The following is a 22,520-nucleotide window of genomic DNA, read 5'->3' on the forward strand; positions in this document are numbered from 1 at the left end:
TGTTTTCTGCATATAAAAAGGAATAATGAAATATTAAAAGTAAAATAAAGAGTAGCTAATCCACAACTCAGTTTTGTTTTGGAGATAAACTATAAATACAACCTTAAGGATGCTATCTGTATGTTGCTGTAATTATTTTGATGTTTTCTGTGTGAATTTTTTTAATTTAGCAATATTTGGTGTAATACAGGGGCTAATGCTGTGGAATTTTCCTATTGGTTAAAACAATATACGTCTATATAGCTTGGTACATGTCTACATCAAAGCCCTGGCTTTGGGAATAATAGTAATATTGATTTACCTCAGAACTTGAAACTGAGAAGTCAGAGTCTGGTTATCCCTGAGGTGATGACATTCTAGTTTCCTGCTTGTCTTTCCTTTTTTTAGTTGCCTGCATGTGAACACTACAGTATCTTTTATAACCATAACAATGGTAAAAACTAGTGGTGGAATAGATTATTTTTTTATACTAGATTACAGTAATTGGAATTAATCTAGATAAAAATGGCTTATTTGTCAAAGGCATTCATTATATGTGTGTGCTACCTAAATGATATGGTTCGTATCATATGAAATTCTAGCTCTAGAGATGAATTAGGCTAAATAAATTCCACAGAAGCTACATTTTCAAAAAGCGTACCACTTTACCAACATTCACCCAGCGATCACGAAGAAGCAAATATAATGTTGTGGTAAAATTAAATTTAAAATTACATTATATAGCCTACCTAAAGCAAACTTCTTATCTTTTGCAGCTTTCTCCATGGGATGCTGGTCATGTTTTCTTCTCTTGATAGTTTCTAAGATGGGTCACCTGTGGCCACCTGGAGAACAAGCTGAAGTGCATCATCTTCATCCACACTAATGGGCTGACACCTGGTAGCAAGCTCCTGAGCCACAACATTGGTCAGCATGGCTGATAGAGCTGTGCTGACGGGCTTGCCTCGGTTGCTCTCAAAGATTGTATCTGCATTAAGGGAAGCTTTGCATTTAGGTTGTACTTGAGACTTGAAGAACTCCTATTGTAAACTAATTCCGCATTGCACAAGGTGCAAACAGCTTTAGTCTTGTCGTGGTTTCCATTTGGAAGCTTCTCAAAAATAAATATTTCCTGATGCAAACCCAGTAGTTTTATAGCTGCATCCATGTCAGCACATCATGTTCAATGTGGTTATTTCACTGTAGGCCTATACAGGTTGGAAACCTGAATCATTCTCGCCCCCACATAAACATCCACTCTAAAATATCAAGGTGAAATCATCATAGCTTACTTAATATAGACCCATAAGAGTCTGGCGTTAACGCAGCACATTAAGCCCGATACCAGTCCAACACTAGTAAAGTCACTTTTGTACATGGTATTCTGGGAAAACTTTAATGTACAATAAAGTCTTACTTAGAGACATGCAACCATGACAAATCAGGAGTTGGAATTATAAGCATAACCACCTTTGGTGCATAGCTTTTTCCAGGTCAGATTTATCTATCCTGCCAGTCAACTTAATATTTATTGTTTAGCTTCCAGTCAAACAGATCAGTTGACTTTGTGGCATCTTCAAGGAGGTTCTCACCAACCATGACTCTCAATTTATTAACTGGGTCTGGAGCAGAAATCTTTTTCTGCCCTTGGCACCAAGGTGTCCCTTAGCTCTGCTTTTCATCTTTATTCCAATAGTGGAACAGATGGATGAACCAAGAGCTTGAAGCCACCCTCTGATTCCTCAGTTCATGCAATCTGTCATTCTGGAGTCTTCAACAGCCATTGGTTGAATACACTACCAATATGATGTTTCTTCAGCAACAGATATCATAGGTTTTGAATTATCTGGGTTATCAATCTCAGGTTTTCCCATAAAGGGACATCTACAGTATCTCTTCTCCATCTCTTCTCCATCCAAGACCACATCTGACCTGTAAGAACACTGTAGCAGCTTTAAATTGCACCTGCAAACAGAATTGTCACCTGGCAGGCTGAAAACAGACTCCTGCACCACAGTATTTCCCAAGACAAGATGACTGGCTTTCATTCAGGTACATCCAGCTGAAGTCCCATTCCAAGAAGTTGTCACCCAGCTTCAATGGGTTCTATAAGACAATCTCTGTCATTAGTCCCTTTTGTGTCCACCTTGACCTTTTCCATAGTCTCAAGATCATTCTGTGTTTCACTTCTTGCTCATTAAGCCTTTTCTCAACAGTCTTCCTTGGCTTCCTTCTAAACCATGTCTTCCTTACAGCAATCAGGCTTTCAATTGAAACTAAATATTGAATGTCTGTAGTCATGGTCTGTAGTCAAAGTCTGTAGTCTGGAGTCATGGTTCATCTACAATGTGGATTAGTAAGGATATAGTCTGAACCCACTTTCTTGAATCCCTAGGTCACAGGTGTCAAACTGGTTCCAGAAAGGGCTGTGTGGCTGCAGGTTTTCTTTCCAACCAAGCAGTAGCACACCAGATTCCAGTCATCTCATCAAGTCATCATGTTCAGATTGGACTCCCTTGATGAGATGACTGGAGTCTGGTGTGCTATTGCTTGGTTGGAAAGAAAACCTGCAGCCACACGGCCCTTTCTGGAACCAGTTGGACACCCCTGCCCTAGGTCCTTCATCATGGATGATGCACCTGCTCTCTGTCGACTCTCCAACACTCAGAAGAAATCTTTTACCCACACCTGTGAGCAATTTCCTCCTGAATGAAACCAACCACCAACTACTGGAAACCAGCTACTGAAACAGGATGTCAGGCACCAGCCCCCTCTGAAAATCCTAATCCGATCCACTGGATTCGGTCCCACCAGTTCATTCAAGTTCCTCTTTCGGTTCTCTGCTTCAAACTAACTGCAATATCCTTCTCAGAGAATTGCCACCAAGACCTCAGAGTCCCTTGGGTAAATCACACCAGACGCCTTTTTCACGAAGCAGGTTTAATGAAAACTCTAAGTTTGCTAACTATTAAATAAGAAAACTCTGAGTTTTCTGTTTCACAAAGAGAGGTTACTTAACCTTTATCTGTTACTGAAGTAACATTCTACCTGGAGCAAACCAGATCAGGTGCGTTTTTTTCTCAAAGACTGCTGAAAGTTATGTATCCTCTGTCACCACCCTCCTTAAAGCCAATTACGCCTATCCTATGTGTGTTTATTTTAGATATGAACAATGTTATTTTCAACTTTGATAAGGAAGAAATGTATTTCAAATATCAGAAATAGATATTTAGTCATGTGGATAAATGTCAAAAAGGCCACTAAAAATTTGTCAAAATTTTTAGGTATCTGAAACTTAATTCTTACTTGTACAATTTTGTTTTTCTGACATTCTGAAATTCAGTTTCTGCTAGCAAAAAAAAAAAAAAAAAAATCAAATTCAGAAAATATGTTATTACAGTTCCAACTAGGAATATGGTTTTGACTAGGAAGAATCCTATTTACAATCCACATATTAGAATAGATCAATATGTGGATGTGCCATAGTTTTCTCCAAATGGATAAAAATAAGATTGAGACAACAATCTTCGGAACAAAGGAAAGGAGATCCAGTGTTATATCACAGCTTTAACTACTACAGCTAGAAACCAGGGAAATTTTCTTGGTGTCATTATAAACTCAGATCTGAACCTTCAGAGGTACATTAAGGCAGTTTATAGGTTAGCCTTTTATCACCTGAAGAACATTTCCAGGATTAAAGGACTAATGTCCAAGCAGGATCTAGAAAAAATGATTTGTGCGTTTATCTTTAGTTGGATCGATTACTGCAATTATCTTCATAGATTTGCCAAAAAATTCATCAGACAGCTGCACCTGATCAAAAAAGCTGCTGTCCGTGTTCTCACTAGAAATAAGAAAGTAGAACATATCAGCCCAGTTCTGAAGTCCTTACACTGGCTCCCTGTAGCTGAGAGAGGAATCAGCACCTCGATACATAGCAGATTTGTTGTCAGTGTATCAACCTCCCAGAAACTAAGGTCTTTTTTTAAGTCTACTCTAATCACCCAGAACTAGAACCAAACATGGAGAAGCAGCGTTTAGTTCCTACGCTCCACTCATCAAACTACAAGACTATAAACGTGCTGAAAGCCTGAGTTCTTTTAAGTCTAAGTTTAAAACCCATTTTTTTAGAACTCCCTTTGACTGTTAAAGCTGAGCTTTCTTTAATTCAAGTTTGCTTTTATCATGTTTTTTTTTTTTTCCTCATTTGCTTTTATTCTGCTTTTATTTTTCTTGTATTTTAATGGAGCCTAGGCGGAAGTTCAACTGAAGAAACTAATTGCTCTCCTACATCCACCTGCGACAAAGCTAATCAGCTTTAAACAACACCTCCACGAAAGCCAATCGGCATCCAAAGTTCATCTTAAAAGGCCTCTGATCTGCACTTGTCTGCTCCTGTGCGCAGGCGGCGGATGCGCTGTTTGACTTCATTTAGATGACACCATTTCAATCCATCTCCAGCCCCTCCTCCACCACCATAGCTAAAGCTTCATCAGAGCGTCATTCCTCCTGGACTCTTACTGTGTTCCCTGTCTCATCTCAACTGGTCTGGCAGAAGACCACCATGTTGAGCCTGGTTCTGCCAGAGGTTTCTTCCCAACGAGGATTATTTCTTTCCCACTGTCGCTTCATGCTTGCTCATCATGGACAGGTTCTCTCAACCTGTGTTATTCAATTGGACTTCCATCTTCCAGGTCCCTCTGTGAAGCTCTAGTATCAGCTCACTCAATCTACTGGATCTCCCCATATATCTCAGCATACCGTCTCGCTAAAGCCGGGCGTACACTGCGATTTTCCAGTCGTGCGAGAATCTTTCGACTTTCAGCTTGATCGTGCGTCGTGAGTCGTGTAGTGTAAAGGGGGTTACGAGGGGCGATCAGCCTCTCACGATCACCTCCCGATCAGGAATCATGTGGTCGGACCATGCGCAAACAAGGATTCTTCTTTTTCTCCTTCCTCTCAGATGTAAACAAAGCAGTGTGGCAGGGGTGCAATGAGTGAAATGGAGTTTTGTCTGTAAAATTGACAGACCGTAATAGCCACATTTGCTCAGCCATGTCTTTTTTTCAAATACGTCATCGCCTTTTCTTTTTAGGGCTTTCAGCACAAAATTGCACAAATTGTCAAGGCATCGCGATTCACTGTAGTGAGCTTAATATTCTCCTTTGATTTGTTTGGCTTCTGGATAGACAAGTCAGAGCAGCTCCATCTCACTGCGGAGCTGAGTCCGACATGGTTTTTAGTCATGCGGTGTGAGCAGGTAGATCACATGAGAGCGTCGTGCTGCACATACATCGTGAGCTGTACGAATATACCCTGCAGTTTAGTCGTACAGTGTGAGCAGTAGCTGCTTGCAATGACTGAAAAAAATCGTTGTATGCCCGGCTTAACCAGCAGTCTACAGACTGACCAACTTCATCTATCTCCACTCCACCACCAGTTTCAGGCCTTGGGGGAAACAGCCCTATTCTTTGCTCCGGTTTATGCATATCTATCAAAATTAAGCGCTATGTTTCCTGCCGAGGTCTGAGCGCCAAAGACCAAGTAATTGTATCAATAAATTTCTCCTAATTGTTTTTTCTCTTAGTGTGTTTTTTTTTTTAGATTGAACTGTTTAATGAATGTAAAGCACTCTGAATTGTCCTTGTACTGAATAGGGCTATAGAAATAAACGTGCCTTGCCTATTTTAGTTGACTACAAATGGAACAAAAGAGAGGGGAGTGTGTTTTTAAAAATTGCTTTGTGAAGTGGACCTCTGATCTCATTTAATTTACCTAAATAAAATATTTTTTTTCAGCAGTTTCTGCTTGTGTGTTTGCATGTAGGTGAAACAGATACCCCGAATTGTGTCAGCATAAGATGCAGATGATGATGATCATGTCGACCGGTGACATAAATAGTTAACTATGAATAAAAAAAAATAAATAAATAATAATAATAGATGACCAGATACACAGCAATAATAGATGCATGTTTAGCTCATTACTATATGTATTCATGAAGGTAAACACCCTAAAATGTTTGCAGACGCTGCTCCATATGTTCTAAACAATAAATTCAACTTACAGCTGGTTTGTAAATCCAATTTGCGCACACTATCAGCTTTCAACAATTAGTCCTTCAGTGCCTTAGAGCAAAAGTTAGTTGTAAAGTAAAAACAATGTTTTAATAGCATGTGGGTACCAAAACTGTGGTGCCAGGGATTTTATAGCAAAAAACTATTACTTTATATGGCATTTCATTTGGCAATTAATTTAAAGGGTTAGATTTCTCCTAAATATTCATTATAAATGATGTTGTTTTAGTAGAAATTATATTTCATTTAAGTCCTACTAATCTGCACAATTGGGGCTAATAAATGTGGTAGCAGTTTATTACAGAAAATGGAAAAAAACAACACCTAGCTTGTATTTAATTTCAGTTTATAAAAGCCTTTTTAAGAAATAGGATACAACTTACTAATAAAATTGGTTATTAATACACATGTTTTTCATGTTTTTGAGATATCTTTATGATTTTTCCCCTGCCTTGTGTTCTACCTGTTGTGCAGCCCTTTTGACAACCCTTTGTCGCCTTTTAAAATACAAATAAACATGGTATGGTATTAATTCTGCAATCTTGTGTTTCTTTGTGCTTTATCTTCCTAGGGACCATTAAGCTGATGTGTCTAATTATGGATTCAGTGCTAGTCCATTAGACAAAATGCAGGGCTGAGGCATTTAAAACTAGAAAGATTGAATCCAGTTAGCTGCATTTTTTTTTTTCATGTAATTTTAATCTGTTAGTACACAAAAAAGCCATGATCAAATCAGATTTACTAATATACATGAGAACAAATAATACATTAGAACATTTATACCCTACTGGTTAACTACCTCCATTCCAGGTGTCAGTTTGAGTTTGTAAGATTGTCTGGAAATAGAAGAGGGAAGGGAAACAGTCGAGCAGTAAAGTGAATTTAAATTCAGGCTGCCATAGTACAAGGGCAATGTGCAACAGTCCACTCACACATCAGAGCACTTCATTCACAGCCAAGTCAGATTTATCACGCTGCGTTACATTATGAAACTTTAAAATAGGCCATCCTTTGTTTTGCTCTAGCTGTAAAGAGTATTTTTATGTATACATTTCTAAGCTTACCCAAAGTTCCGTATAAGTGTGAGATAACAGGGGTTTTGTTAGAAGAGATGAAATAATCTTAATTTTGAGAATATTGTTTGGGCTTAGCTGCTTCTCATTCTTGGATTTGCTTCTTTTCCTTTCTATCTGGCTCTTCTATCCCTCGAGTGAGTGAGGAAACAAACACAGAGCCCATTCAGGTCACATCTTTTTCAACTCAGCAGGAAACACTGTTCATGCTGGTGTGCTGCATTTCCAAATAAACATACCTTGAGGCAAATAAAATAATTACATTAAGCAAAAGCAACACATCTTCTATCTATCCTGCCCCCACTTGTTTTTCTTGCTTTTAATTGCTCTTTGATAAGATCATCTTTCAGTGGAAGTCGTTTTTATTACACATCAGGCTGAGACACATCAATGCCCTTGATGTGATGAGGAGCAACAACAAGAAAGGACTGATAAGAGGTATAATACGAGATAAGCAGCTCTGCAGGGCTGCATGAGAATGACACATATGCTAATGATTGAGGAGGGAAAAACACTTTAAATCAGGGAGTAGTGGTTACCTATTCACAATAATGAGTGTAAAAGTTGTTTTATTTATAGCTTAAACCAAATATTTACATGAGTGACATATGTTTTTTCTAGCAAATTTTATAAGGCTAAACCTTTATCTGTCTAAAGTCAGTTAACATTGAAATTATATTTATTTGCCAAATGTGATATATAATAAAAATTAGAATTTTTAAATTATTTTTCTTTTTTTGAATTGATCAGGAAATAGATTTTGCATCATAAGAAAGAACAACTGTCGGCGAAAAAAGCCACCTAATAACTCCTGAAAAAAATCCTTGTGCCAGCCAAACAGAAATTAGTTCAATACCAACATCAGATAGAAATATAGATTATCCCAAGTGTCAACAGTAAAGAGATCTCAACCTGGAGTGGTACTTTGTCAGTGTTGAATTTCAGTAGAACTGCATCAGCAGGTAGTTCTAGGCTGGAGAGGCCTGTCCCCCAAATTAGGGTGCTGAGGATGAGGCCCGAGGCGGGAGTCAATTCTGGAGTTTTGGAGCAGAGCGGGAGAAAGCTCTCCTTCCCATGGTGGCAAGGGGGGCAGGAAGCTCAGCAAGGTGGATGGAAGTGGAAGATCTAAGGGTATGGGAGATGGTAGCAATCCAAAAAAATGTTATCAAGTGACAAAAGATAGACAGTAAAAAGTGGGGGTCCCAGGACTGAGCCCTGATACACAGCAGGGATTGGGGATTGATCTGAGTAGAAAGACTTTATTTGGATTAACGGAGTACAACCAGAGAAAGAGAACCAGTGTACAGCGACGTGAATGATGTCAATTGAAGATAGTCAATTGAAAAGGATGGAGTGAGAAACCTGGGGAGGTAATTCATGATTTTTTAGGGAAAGCAATTTAAGTACTTATGGCCTTATGAACTCTGAAGAAGGTGGTCCTGGTTTCTAAACTGTAAAAACATTTAAGTAAAATGCCAGCAGCTCTGGTGGGCAGAATTTTACTGTAGAAAACATAGTTGAAATGTACAGGGCATTGCCATATGATATTTGGCAATTGTGAGTTTAGTAGTAGAGAGATATCATTTTTTACTGTAAATTACAGTGAATCCATATATTTACTTTCAGAATTTGATTAATAATTTAGTTGATCATCTGCTGGCAATTTTCGTTTTTCTTTTTTTGAGACAACTAACTTGCAGTTACCAATCATTTTAAATAAGGTTAGGTGATGGCCTAAAAAGTTTTGCTGTTCTTTACTTGTTTTAACAGTTCAGGAATGTGAAATTATGATATAGTTATATTATTAATGTATCTAAAGTTATACCTATTGCTTATTTTAAATATAAAGGACTAGAACACATAGCGAAGCTTTGTAAATAGCACACTTAAGGCAGGATCTACATAGATTCTAAATAAGAGTTTAAACTACAAGTGCAATATTTTTTTAATATGAGCGAAAAATGGCTGTGTTGCCAGTGACCTACAAAGATTACCAGCCAACTGTAGAGATGTGAAAATGGTAGGAATCTTGCAGGCCTAAAAAACACCATCCTTACTATGAAGGAAAGTGGTGGCAGGATCATTAAATGTGGGTGCTGGGCTGCAGAAGACACCGATGCGCTTCCTAAAAGAGATGCAATTATGAGGCATCAACATTTAATAGAATTATTGAAGCAATATCCGGAGACATCAGCCTGAAGTGGGTCTTCTGAAGTTGATAATGACCCAAAGCCATTTGGTCACAAATGGGGGTATAAATGACAGCAAAGTCAATGCTCTGGAGTGGCCATCATAAAACTTTACTATTTATCCCATCAAATCATCAATGAGACATTTATTAAACCTCACTCAGTTATAAACATGTTATCCTTTAGAATAGGAGATAATATCAGTAAACTGGATTGAAGAAATAAGTGTAAACTACTTTATTTCATGGGAGGAGAAATATTTTATTATTTTGTCATGCAGAAAAAAGAGCTGTCTCATGGGACCAGAGCTGTTGGGTTTCACAAGAAAAAAGGAACGTTTGTTTAGGGTTATGAAGGTGATTAGACAGGTAGAGAAGTAATTCATAATAAAACTGAAAGTTGACTAATATTGATATAGCAAAGTCAAAGACCACCCATAACAAATAGGTTTTTAATCTTGATTTAAAACAACATGGGGTTAAACTACTTCTGTAGTTTTCTGGGAGATTATTCCAGATTAGAGGAGTGTAAGAACAAAAATCTTGATCTCAAGGGAAAACTTAAAAAAATTAAGATATGTTTGACTTTCATCTGACCGTTCAAATCTCAATCAGAAGGCTAATCGCCCCTCATTAACCCGTGTATACTACTTAATGCAGGACACACAATGAGGCTAAAATTCTGCCTGATCCAAAAAAAAAAATCTTGCACTAAATGAAAAAAATCCAAAAACAGCAAAAATTATACAAAGTATGCCCGCCTTTAAGCAAGAACACCTGAGTGTTGTTTCATAGACTGACAAGTCTATTATGCAATTTAACCTTCAATATGGTGTATGTTTTGAGTGATTTATTTAATCGTTGTTGTGCTGTTGTATCCATCCATCCATACATACATTTTCTGACACGCTTCATCCCAAGTGGGGTTGCGAGGTGTGCTGGTGCTCATCTCCAGCTTTCTATGGGCAAGAGGTGGGGTACACCCTGGACAGGTCACCAGTCCATCACAGGGGCTCTTGTATTGTTATTGTTATTTTTGCATTTCACCCATTGTTTAATAGCTTAAACATATAATCTGATAATAGACACACAGTGATTCATAAACTGTTTCATATTGACAAATACATGTATTTACACAGAATATTCTTTTGTATTCCAAAACGTTCCCAATCATGGCAGATTATAATTTTTTTTTTTCTGCCAAAATTTAGGATTACTGGGGTAATTTTCTTGATAACAACAACAAGTCTCAGACATTATTATAAAGACTTTGTTGCTCTGAGCTATGAAAGCTTCTTATAAACACCAATTCACCTTCTTCACAATATGGCATATTTTTCTGCCAGTTGCTAAAGCTTTTCTTTTTTCTTCTTGATGTGAAATATCCTTTTCGTGTTCAGTATGAGCGCTATAAATGTGAGGATGATGGGGGATTTTTTCACTTTTTTAGGTTGGCAGACATAAGCCTGGATCAGCCTTCATAAATATTAACAGGCTCTACACAGACTGTTTTCAGTGGCTGCAAATACTCTTAAAGATATTTAGTAGTTCTGAATCCCTAAAGCCCCAGCCCAAAAATATGTAATTTATTTCATAAATCATCCTTATCCAGTGGACGTCACAGTGTCATACATGATTTAACAAGAAAACTGCACAAAGATAAATGGAAGTTTATGTCTAAAATATAACGCATCAATTATTACTGAAGGCCATCAGTTTTGGAAAGCTTTTAAATCAAAAATATTTGAAAGATGAATGGTTAAAATGATGTTATTTCCATGTTGTTTACTGAAGTCCTTGAGACAAGCATGAATGCACATTGAGTCAATAATTTATGCGCTAAGACACACACATTTAAACACACACTTACACAGAGAAAAGTGAAAGGGAGAGAAACACAGGATTGCTGTTCAGGGAAAAAGAAGACTGAGAAATCTTCAGGGACAGACACACAGTCTGAGACTAACAACTGCAAACCACGCACAGATTTTTACAGATATTTTTTTTCTCGCTTCACAAAGGCAGAAATGTCAAGGAGGTTTGAATCATCTACATTTCTAACGTTTTGCCCGGCCAATAGAAGCTAGTGTTTGTCCTTTGGTTAGTGCTTACAGTCATATGCCATCTTCACACTGCCTGACACATCTCTTCAAGCTTACATAATGTAGATCTGCCCTAATTTCCCTCTCCCTAGCAAAGCTGGGCTCTTGAAGCATCAAAGCAACATTATACCATCAATCTGAAGGAAAAAAAAATGAATGAGTATGTAAGGTCTCACAAAAAATACGAGTATTAACACCAACACACATACACACACATTTTTGTGTGTATTTGGTTGATTTATTTATTGTTGTTTTGTCAAAAGTTTCTAAAATTGTTTGAAAAAAATTCCTTTTTATTCATTTAGGAAAAAAAAAAAGATATCCAATGCTTTGAACATTGCAAAGAGCAGTCTCAAATCATCATACGTCAGCACTCTTGCTAACACATCGTCACCCAAAATTATAGGCTGGGCAAGCAGAGAATTAATCAGTCAAGCAGCTGATTGACCCATTGTAAGTCCATGGAAACTGCAGAGATAAGTTCAAGAACCGAATTTGCAACTAGGGCAATATAAGTCATTTATTTACTTAACAATTCTTGAAAAAGAAGTATATGCCTAAAAAAGCCAAATACGTTGTTTGTTGTTTACTACAACCATTGNCTATCTATCTATCTATCTATCTATCTATCTATCTATCTATCTATCTATCTATCTATCTATCTATCTATCTATCTATCTATCTATCTATCTATAACCTATAAAATGCATATATCTGTACAGGAAATTTTTTAAATTTCACGTTGAAACTGCATCTTTAACACTTGATTTTTTATTTTATTTTGTGTATCATGTACTGTAATTGGATATTTCTTTAGGCAAGTATAAACTTAGGACTTTTAATTGTCTACAAGCACACCACACAGCAAAATAAGGTCAGATCTTTTACATTATATTGAATTTTCTTTCTTGTTTGCTAACGGATGGTGTATTAAATGAAAACAGTTTTGCAAATGGCTTTCCAATCTTCTTTGTGAGGTTTCTGAAATAACCTCATTGACTGTTGAAGCTCACAGTCAGTCTCTGTATTAACATGCATCACTGCCTTTTTTATTACTTCTTTTTGTTTAACTGTGGAAAAGAGGGTGTCTTGAATATTTTAATAGAATTTTCAGTTATGGAATGTTCATAAAATCGCTGAGGGGGTTGTTTAACAATAGAAATCTGTCCTCCCTGTGCACTATGACATATCAAACAAAACATGGTTTTGAAGATTGAAGGAAGACAACTGCAGCTCAAATGAATGCATATCTTTTATTCATTAGCTAACTACTAAATAAAACGGCACACTGTAGCTATACTTATCCCACATATTCCTAGTTGCTCTGTGTTTTTTCCAAATAGAAAAAACAAGGGTTTTTTTGCCTTTAAAAGTGGAACAACTTTGCACTGAAAAAATGCTGATAAAGTGTTCTATTTACAAATTAGGCTGACACCGAAACATCATTATTATATATATAAAAACAAAACAAAAAAAGCAAACACAGGCAAACAGAGGAGCTGTAATAGGAATCAGAAAATATCCAAATATCCTCTCTTCATTTAAACATTGGCACATATTCACACACAGAAACATTTTATTCTAGCACAATTGGCTTCTTATTAATATACATAGTCTTAATTGGAACCACAAAACAATTGCATATTGTCAGTTATAACAACATGGTGAATAAAAAAAAACTTAAAAAACTGCTGCTATATACAGCAATCACATTTTCTGACACTGCTGCTTTGTAAAAAAATTAAGTAACCTTAATGTAAATAAAAATTAGGGATGTCCTAATCAGAAAGTTTTGTCCCTGGTAGTAATGGATCCAATACTTTTAAAAGCAGGCATTTGCAAATACTAAGTCAGAGTACATATGTATTTGGTAGTGAACATTCAGCTACAATCTTAAGTAAAGTCATATTTCGCTAGTGTTAACAAAATGTTCATGCTGAACAAGGTGCTAGGCTAATGTTGATGTATAATTACTTGTTAAATTTCAGCCACCGAAGCTTCAAAAAAGCAATTTGTTTTTGTTTTTTTTATAAACTAAGACAACTTTGGATTGTGGAAGGACTGATGTTAAAGATAATAGGATTGATTTTGTCATGTTTTGAACCGTATTACATGCATGTAATAAACAAGATTGTTTTTGATAAATAAAGTAATGTGCAACGCCTACTTAACAGTTTTCAAGCCATAAAAACAAAAATAAGATGGGATTTTGAAAGTAGGGACTGCATTGGAACTGCACTACAGGATGGCAGTGAGGCTCAGAAAATCACAGCATAACACCAACAGGTATCAGGAATTCAATTCAGTCCCAAAATTCAATTCTGGCAATGAAAACAAAAAAACTTAAAAACTTCTAATCAGGATACAGAAACGTTACCTGGGATCGGATCAGGACATCCCTTGTAAAATTTAAAAGGCGCTAGGAAGCAAAACTTTGAGATGTACATTTTTTGCTTTTTGCTGCTTTAAAATGTGTAGGTTATAGCACACAGTGAGAAATTATACAATCAACCAAAACCTAGTAACTCTCTACAACAAGAATGTTGTATTTCTACTAGTATACTGTGTTTTTCCACTTTTATAGTATTATAGAGGTGTTCTTAGAGGAAATGAAAAAATGGGTCAGACCTATGGGGTGCATGTTATGTATTAACTTTGGATATTTTAGCACAGTTGTTTTAACCCTACATAAGAAATTCTATGAGATGTGATAAAGGCAACAAATTAATTATTTCTCATTGCTTAGCGTCATGCTGCAAAGTAAAACTTGTCATGCAGATAGGATAGATGGAACCTCTCCTTTGTTTGGCTGAGTTATGACAACAAGTTGAGTGCATTTGAAAACTAACTTTACAGTATATTTAACTCTCAGGGAAAGTCATATTTCCTGGCTCACCCTAGTTCCCCAGATGATAAAGATAGATTATGACTGAACAATGTGCTCAGTTTCCTTTGAAGCCTTTTGCATAGAGGTGACTTTATTGTATTAACATGGAGTTTTTCTATTTTTTTCTTTTTATTTTTTTTAACTGCTATTAGCTGATGTTTATACATGGTTTATATCTCTCACAATAGAGAGGTTAATTTCTGAATTAATAGTAAATTTGCTATATTTTGAGAGAGATCCTCTCAGCCAAACAGGCGGAATTGTAACTGAGAGTAAAGCAGATTGTCTGAGTGTGATCTATATCTATGCATAGTATAAGCTTTTGTAATAATACATAACCCTTCTTTATGCATTTATCAGACCAAATCTATGGCTATAAACACGATACTGTATTGTGCATTTACAAAAGTGACATCATCTTTGATCAGCAGAATCATAAGTGCATTTTCTTAAATCGTGTTAATAAAGAAAAAAACAAAAAACAAATAACAGATATAAAAGAAGAATCTAAACGTTCATCTTTGCTAATATAAAAATAGGTATACAACATATGTTCACCTGGGCCAGAGGCCTGAATAGAATGAATATTGAAACAGCATAAAATAGACCCAATTCCAACCAACATACCAGTATCTGGTTTTGCAAGAGAAATAACTTATATAACAATTACACATGTACACTGGTGCATCAATATTCTGCATCCTCTTATGCCTTGCAGGGGCACAGGCAGTAGTCAGGGTACAACCTGTGCAGGTCACAAATCAATCAATCAATGAAAGCACACAACCATGAACACACATGTATAGAGAGAGCAGTTTTAAGTAGTCAATTGTTCTCATTTTTGCACTTTTGGTTTTAGGAAGAGAGCATCTACTCATGCACAGGTAGAACCTGTCAACTCCAGAGAAAAATCCTGGCAGACATTTAAATATGTGAGTTTTTTGCTGCGAGAGAACAGTTAAAGCAACAAATATAATCTTTTAGAATGCTATATTTTAGAAAAGGAGAGAGTAAATGAGTAAAATGGAAGAAGGGGCTCAAATATGAGGTTTGTGGTATTAATTAAATCTTAATAGACTAATTAACAAAAAATCAAGTACTAACAATACATAGATGGGTTACACATTTAGTATTGACCATATAATAAGATTTCAGTCTGCTGATTGTGACTAAGCATGAAATAGAGCTGCTAAACCATAAAGCACTTTTTCAGTGCATATTTAGGCTTAATTTAGATGAGCAAATTATACTCTATCATAGAAAGGACAGTGGTGTTTAATCAGCTGATTGCAGCAGAGATAACCTTGAATTATGTTCAAATAAGTGAGTAAATTATAAATGATCCATACTAACAATAGAGTCTTTTTAGGAAATGAAAGGTTCTGCAAAGTGCATTATTTATGCACCAGGTTTGAATATGAGTAGCAAAAACCACACGCGAAGCTTAAAATATCAGTTCTGCAAGAGAGATGGCAATCCAGAAATAGTGTTCTTAACACAGAATGTTTTTGCGCTTAAAAAACATTTTTAGAACCAAACTTGGTAAAAAAAATTGTATTAGCTATTTCTTATGAACATACGCACAATTGAATTCCATTCTATGTATTCACATAATACCAAATAGTTTTAAAACTCCTCTTAAGATTCTTGGTACAAAGGTCAAATTTATACGTAGAATTATAGAAAATAAATTACTGGAAATACAATTTGATTAAAATTAAGGGGTATTTACTTAACAATTAGGTTGTTGCGATTCTTTTTAAAAAATTATTCCAACAAAACACTATAGCTGCAATTATTTCTATTTATACGGCCATGGTCTGACTGAGCCAGTAGTTCCATAAGAGGAGGGGGAGGGTGGTGAGGGGTTCCCTAGGGTGGGCCCAGTGTAGTTTCAAAGGAGGGCCTAATTAAATTATTGACCCATCTTGAGAGATGTTCTTTTTAAGATGTATTGCAATGTTACACACTAAAATACATAGTTAAAATTGAAATGATTACACTTTAAAGGTGGTCATTTTCTAATTTGAAGGAGATTGTAGTTTATTGAATTACATTATTTAACTTACTTTAGTTTGCTTTTCTTTGTTCAATTGTTGGAAAAGTTGGGTTAGGGGTAATCAGTCGACTGTGAATATTTTTTGTTTACCAAAAGGTGGGTCCAGCAAGAAAAGTTTGGAAACCACTGTATGTAACCACTGCACATGTACAAACCAAATACAGGAGTGTGTATGAAATAATAAACAGGTTTTTCTTTGCATGTTACTGTTTTCAAATGTCCAGTTATTGCTTTGTTGTTGAAATCACAAAATGTAAAAAAAAATGGATATACATCAATGTGTAAATAGGCAAAAGCCAAAAGAAACATATAGTGAACTGCTAATTTTCTTTCGTTACTTTTTTTTTAAAGGCAAAAAATATCAACCTAATCTTAAAGATTTGCTGATTGACACATGAGAAGTTGTCACAGAGGGGGTTAATACCGGCAGGTGTAAACAAGCAGCAAACAGCCCAAATCACCACAAATGGAAAACACACTCCAGATAAATGATTTGAACTCTGCAAAACAAAATTGAAAAAAAAAGAAAGAAATTAAAAACCTTAAAAGTAAAAGTAAATGCTGTTATTACGTAATGTATAAACTGTAAAACAAAGCAACATTTAAATAGTGCAGTGGCAAAAATGTTTAAATCATAGAAAGAAGAAAGATAAAAAAGGAACAATAAATTGCATTTACCAACTACAACAGCAAGTAAAAAACAACAACAAAACAATAAGATATTTCCTTTACAAAAATACTCTGATAAAAAGGAATGAACCACCAAGTCAGTTAGACCAGACTCTAAGCAAAGATAAGTGAGCATACGTATATCAGCTGTGTTAAAGTTTTTTTTTTTTTGTAATGTAAAATGTAATGCTTGAAAAGATGTTAACCAAAAGGTAGCTTTTCTTACTTTCTTCTAACTTTATTCTAATCATGACATTAATGTTTTAACTTGTCTGCTGTGTGTTTGCACAATAGTCCCACTCTACAAATAAGGCTAGTGTAATATTATCATTATATATATCATAATTTACATTCTCCCATGTTTCTATTAGAATGGAGACTTTCACTGCACTCATAACTCATGCTTTTGGTTAAAGAAACAAAGCAAATGCAGATATCCATTAATAATTAATCATGTTACAAATAGATTGAATGAAAGCTAGACTTGAATGCATGCTTCTCATATCAAGAAGCAGGAAAACACGTAGAATGGGCTGCCTTTTAAAGAAAACCTGTTCTGCCAAATAATATAAAGTTATTTGGGGGTCAGGAACATATTGTCCGCGTGGTTTATTACGACTCATAAACTGCAGCCAATTTGAGATTTAAAGCTGATTCCTAAATCATTATTAATGATACTGTTGCAGGGTAAAATCTGTGGTAGGGTAAGTCATAAGAGCTCTGAATATATAGTTTCATGCTTGTATTTGCACACTCAAACCAAACTGCAAAACCACACAGGAATGGAGTGTTAAGTGATGCTTCAAAATTAATTATGTTCTCCTTGCATCACTCGCTTCATAAAGCATATTTCTCGGAAACACAATAAATGTCTTTGCAAAGTAGTTTCTGAGTTTACAAAATAGTCTTTTTTAATTTCACTTAGTATATCACACAAATGTGGCAACTGAACATGTGGAGGACCAATGTCTCAAAACTGTGTGAATGTAGTTCGTTTTTCGAGAACCTCAAGGTAATCTGGATCAAGATGAAGCTTTGCTTTCAGTTCCCAGTACTCGCTTCTGTTGGGTTCTACATAAACAGAGCTTGGTGCTGTGCAATACAGTATTGTCTGTTGTATGCTCTCTGGGTGCACATATTGGTTTCTTGCATCAAAGTCTGATGTATACTGATTTGATGAGTGTGCTCCATGCCTGCAAAGTAAAGCATTGTTATAGCGTTGGTTCTTGTCAGGCTCGGGTACATCTCTATAGTAGCATACATCGTCTTGGTAAGGGGTGGAGGGCTTCTTGAGAGGCTCTGGAGTCGTGGCGCTGTACTCAGAGCTTATTACAGTACTGCCTGCCTCTTCATCTAAGTTACCCAGAAAGGCGCTGCTTAACTCGTCAAAGTCCTTAAATCCATCTACTGATTTGTTGTCCATAGGGGTTTGTGCAGCAGTTCTGCATGTGGCTTCTGTGGGAGGTGGGATATACTCATAGACATGACCAGCTGATGTTCTTATTTTAGGAATAGATCCCTTTTTGTAAAGGCCATACTCCATGTTGAGGGAGCTAATGCAGGCATTCATTGATTCATTCTGCTCATTTTGATTCTTCTGGTGTCTTTTTTTTGTAGCCTTAAACAGTCCTGCTGCCACAAACACAGACACAATAAATAATAGAAGAAGGGCAAGAATCATTACAGACAAAGGGATGGTGCTGAACTGAGTGTTGGAGTCTAAGGATGTTTCTATAGTGATAGTGCTCCCTGGAAATGATTCCTCTGAGGGAGGAATCATAGAAGCAAGTATATCAGAATTATTAGGGCAGAAATTAGTTGTCTTAATGTATCTCATATCTTCTCCAGCCAACTTCTTGGGGGAGCCACAGATAACGTTATTTACAACTGTCCCTATGCTGAGCTGCTCCAACCACATCTTCAAGTCAAGTATACTGCAAGAGCAGTCCCAGGGATTTTCATACAAATCAACTTGAACAAGAGCTGTGAGTTGATCAAGTACACCCCTTACTGGAAGATAACGCAAGTGGTTGTTACGGAGATTTAGTCTTGCTAATGTCAAGCCGTTAAAGGTACCCTCTGGCAATGTTTTTAAGAGATTATTGTTTAAAAAAAGAAGCTGAAGTTTTGGCATATGCTGAAAAGTGTCAGCATTTACTTCTTTAATGACATTGTATTCTAAATATAAGAACTGTAGGCTCTCTAGTCCATAAAACATATCAGCTCTAAGATGGTCAATCAAATTCCCATTAAGGTATAGTCGTCTCAGATATGTCAAATCACCAAAAGCTCTATCATCTACCCGAGCTATCCTATTGTTACCGAGATGAAGCAGATCTAATCCGGTTGCCTCAGTAAAATCTGACCGATGCACCACTGGGATATAATTTCCTGTGAGATACATCTTTTTGGGGTTGTATGGTTTGGGACTAAGATCAGAGATCTGTTCAATCTTTCTCTCCTGGCAGTTCACATTCAGCCCAAGATCTGATATCTGGAGATTGCAGGTGCAGGCAGCTGGACAGTCTAAAGGCACTGGAGATTTGGTTTGATAAGAAACAATTTGACCATAATTCTGTGGCTTATTTGATGGGACTCGAGCGGTGGGTTTTGATTTTAATTTGGCAGACTGACGAGGTCCCTTGGTTGGTCTTGATGAGGATCTTGCAATGCCAGATGCAGTGAAGTAGGCACCAAGAGCTGGGGTCGTCCTGTAGTTTGAATCTACTCCCAAATGCGGAGGTGGCGGCATCTCATACTCAGCAATGGCTCTCCTCGGGCATAGCTCTTGTTTTGAAACTTCATCAAGGTCTCTACCATGAAGCCGAAAGGGGAACTCACAAACCACATCCCCAATCAAAGCTGTGTATGAAATGCTTTCCAGCCAGGTCTTAAGAGCGATTAGCTCACAAGAGCAGTTCCATGGATTTTCTTCCAGCTGTAACTCCACAACGCTGTTCATGTGCTCCAGTAGACCCGTATAGGGCAGCACTTTGAGCTGATTCCCTCTCAGGTCTAAATGAGTTAATGGTACAAACTGAAATATGTTTACAGGCAGACTAGATATCAAATTGTCATTCAGAATCAAGACCTCCAGATGTTGAAGTCTGTTGAAGGCATTTTGCTCCACATGGGTGATGTAATTATAATCAAGCTGTAAATATTCTAGACTTTCAAGGCCATAGAAAAATTCTTCCTTCAAGGCATCAATTTTGTTATTGTTGAGATGTAATCGTTTTAATCCCCTCAGTCCATTAAAAGCCCCTGCTTTAATTTCTGATATTTTATTATTTCCTAGATGTAATATTGTTAGACCTGTGTAGTCAGCAAAATCATTAGTTAAAAGTTTTGTTAAAAGATTCCCAGTAAGGAGCAGTTGATAATGAGAGAAGGGTAGTGGGCTTATATTTGAAAGTCTTGCAATTCCTCTGCTTTCACAGCTTGCTGTAAGCATCCCTTCTCTTTCCTCACAGGCACACAGCTCTTGACAGATTTCCCCATAATGGTCAGACATCTCAACAATGCCCACTGAAGTTGCACCGAGCAAAACATATGAAATCCAAAGCTGCATTTTCCTGCAAATCGTGGCCAGGCTTGCAGTCCCTCTAAGGTATCCTCACTGTCATCTAGAATAAAAAAAGAAAAAAAAAATACACTGTAATGCAAATGTAGCAGCAACCCTTACATTAGAAAGCTCGTGAGTCAAGATTTGCTCCTATAAAGAGGTAACTTATGTTTGAACTGAAAGCAACTTTTTCAAGCAGTGCAAAGGACAAAAAAGCGAATTCAGAGCACCTCTTAATAACAAAACAAATGTATGTGAGGAGAAGCCATATTGTATTTGCTTGCTTAGACACTAAAATGCAGTTAAACAAAAGCTTTCAATAGAAACCATAATTGCAGAATGTTAACATCAACTCAGCATCCTACATTCAGTGGAAACATCCAGCATCATTGTCTTTTCAACTCCAGCTTAAAATACGTACCTCATGCACATCGAAGATGTAGAGTCTCTCCTTGGTGCCTCTGAACAGCTTTTTTATTTTTAATCCTTCGAAATGAAACAGAAATAGGGATGTAGATGCAGTCGTCACTAAAGCATGGGAGAGGATGAAAGAAGCACTGATCAACCATAATGCCAGATGCTTTTCTTTCAAACCGCTGTGTCGAAGGAGACACAGCAGCGACACTCAGTAACTAAGTTGCTGCTCTCTTCCGCGCTTTCTCTCTCTCTGTCTCTCTCTCTCCCTCTCTCACTCTCTTTCCCACTCTCCCTCTCAGGAAAAGAACACGCACGCTGCCTCTCATTCGGTGGTCGAGTGGATGTCAAGTCATTTCATGCACAGAAAATCAGCCCACTGGAGCGTCATACAGATATGCACCCCCATATACACTAACCCCTTATCTCTTCTCTTTTCTTAACCATACCAAAAGATGTTGACCTACCTACTAGTAAGAACTCCTCCAAATATAAATGATTTAGCCTCTGAAGCATGCTCCCAGCATTAGAAACAACACATCTTTGTTATTCATGTGTAAAAAAAAAAAAAAAGCCCTGCCAACGCCAAGTTGCATCATCTCATATAATCTGCCCGACCTGGAATAAGAAATGCCTGCAGGGTTGAGATAGGGATGCAGTCTGAAAAAGGAATAACAGTGTCACTGTCTATCCCTTTTACCTGGCAGAAATCAATAACATGTTTTCCATCATCAGTCTGGTGGTGGAAAGGTATTTTTAAAATCACAAAAAAGCACAAGAAATGTACCTCTACCACAATTTAAGTAAATAGAAACAAAACATAAAATTAGACTTAATCCATTATATGATGTGAAATAGTAAAAACAAATGCATTATAAAGAAGTATGTTATCAAAGGAAAATGTACTTAAATATGGAAAATAAATACTACATGTACTAAACTCAATGGCTCCATTTATATTCAGTCAGATAAGACGGATAACAACACATTATCTATTATTTTAAATTTAAACTAAAATAAAAAAAGAAATAATCATTGCTAAAGGGTTGACATATGATTATCATATTTTTAACACATTAGCCTGACCCAGGAGTTCTCTCTGCCTAATTTTGTAATTCCAAGATATTTGCACTTTGCCTAGCATGGCACATTGAGACTGAATTATATGGAGCATAATTCACCATATTATGAATTAAGAAGGTTGTAGCCACCAGAAGGCTAGCTTATTTTACTCAACAAGTCAATAATCTTATGCTAATTAAAACTACTCAGGTAACCAATCTTTCTTAAAAAACTGGGTCATCTATTGAATGTCTCTCGTCTTCTGCTTTCTTTCTGTTCAGTTTTGGAAACTAGACCTGCTTTTTGGGGGCTTCATTCCTCAGCAATGGACCATTTTCCATACTGCTGCTGATTTACACATTTTGATGTTCATTTGTTTTGTTCGTTGTCTCTGTGTCAAATGATGTTTGTGTGGCATTAAAGCCATGGTAACAGCAAACTGCTG

The 22,520-nt window shown here is 36.6% G+C and overlaps 1 protein-coding gene across 1 annotated transcript; it reads right to left on the reverse strand.

Moving 5' to 3' along the window:
- Positions 1 to 12,706: 12,706 nt before the first annotated feature.
- Positions 12,707 to 21,165, reverse strand: slitrk5 (SLIT and NTRK like family member 5). The gene is made up of 2 exons (XM_015386425.1): positions 21,021 to 21,165; positions 12,707 to 20,660 (listed from the first exon to the last, which is right to left on the reverse strand). The coding sequence occupies exon 2, from the start codon at positions 20,603 to 20,605 to the stop codon at positions 18,005 to 18,007; it is 2,601 nt and encodes an 866-aa protein (XP_015241911.1). The 5' UTR covers positions 20,606 to 20,660; positions 21,021 to 21,165; the 3' UTR covers positions 12,707 to 18,004.
- Positions 21,166 to 22,520: the final 1,355 nt, after the last annotated feature.

The sequence above is a fragment of the Cyprinodon variegatus genome, unplaced genomic scaffold, assembly GCF_000732505.1.
Source record: "Cyprinodon variegatus isolate N-32 unplaced genomic scaffold, C_variegatus-1.0 Scaffold368, whole genome shotgun sequence".
NCBI classification, from domain to species: Eukaryota; Metazoa; Chordata; class Actinopteri; order Cyprinodontiformes; family Cyprinodontidae; genus Cyprinodon; species Cyprinodon variegatus.

Bases quoted from the DNA above. Each gene is read 5' to 3' on its own strand.
- slitrk5 (XM_015386425.1), bottom strand. From the start codon at position 20,605: ATGCAGCTTTGGATTTCATATGTTTTGCTCGGTGCAACTTCAGTGGGC.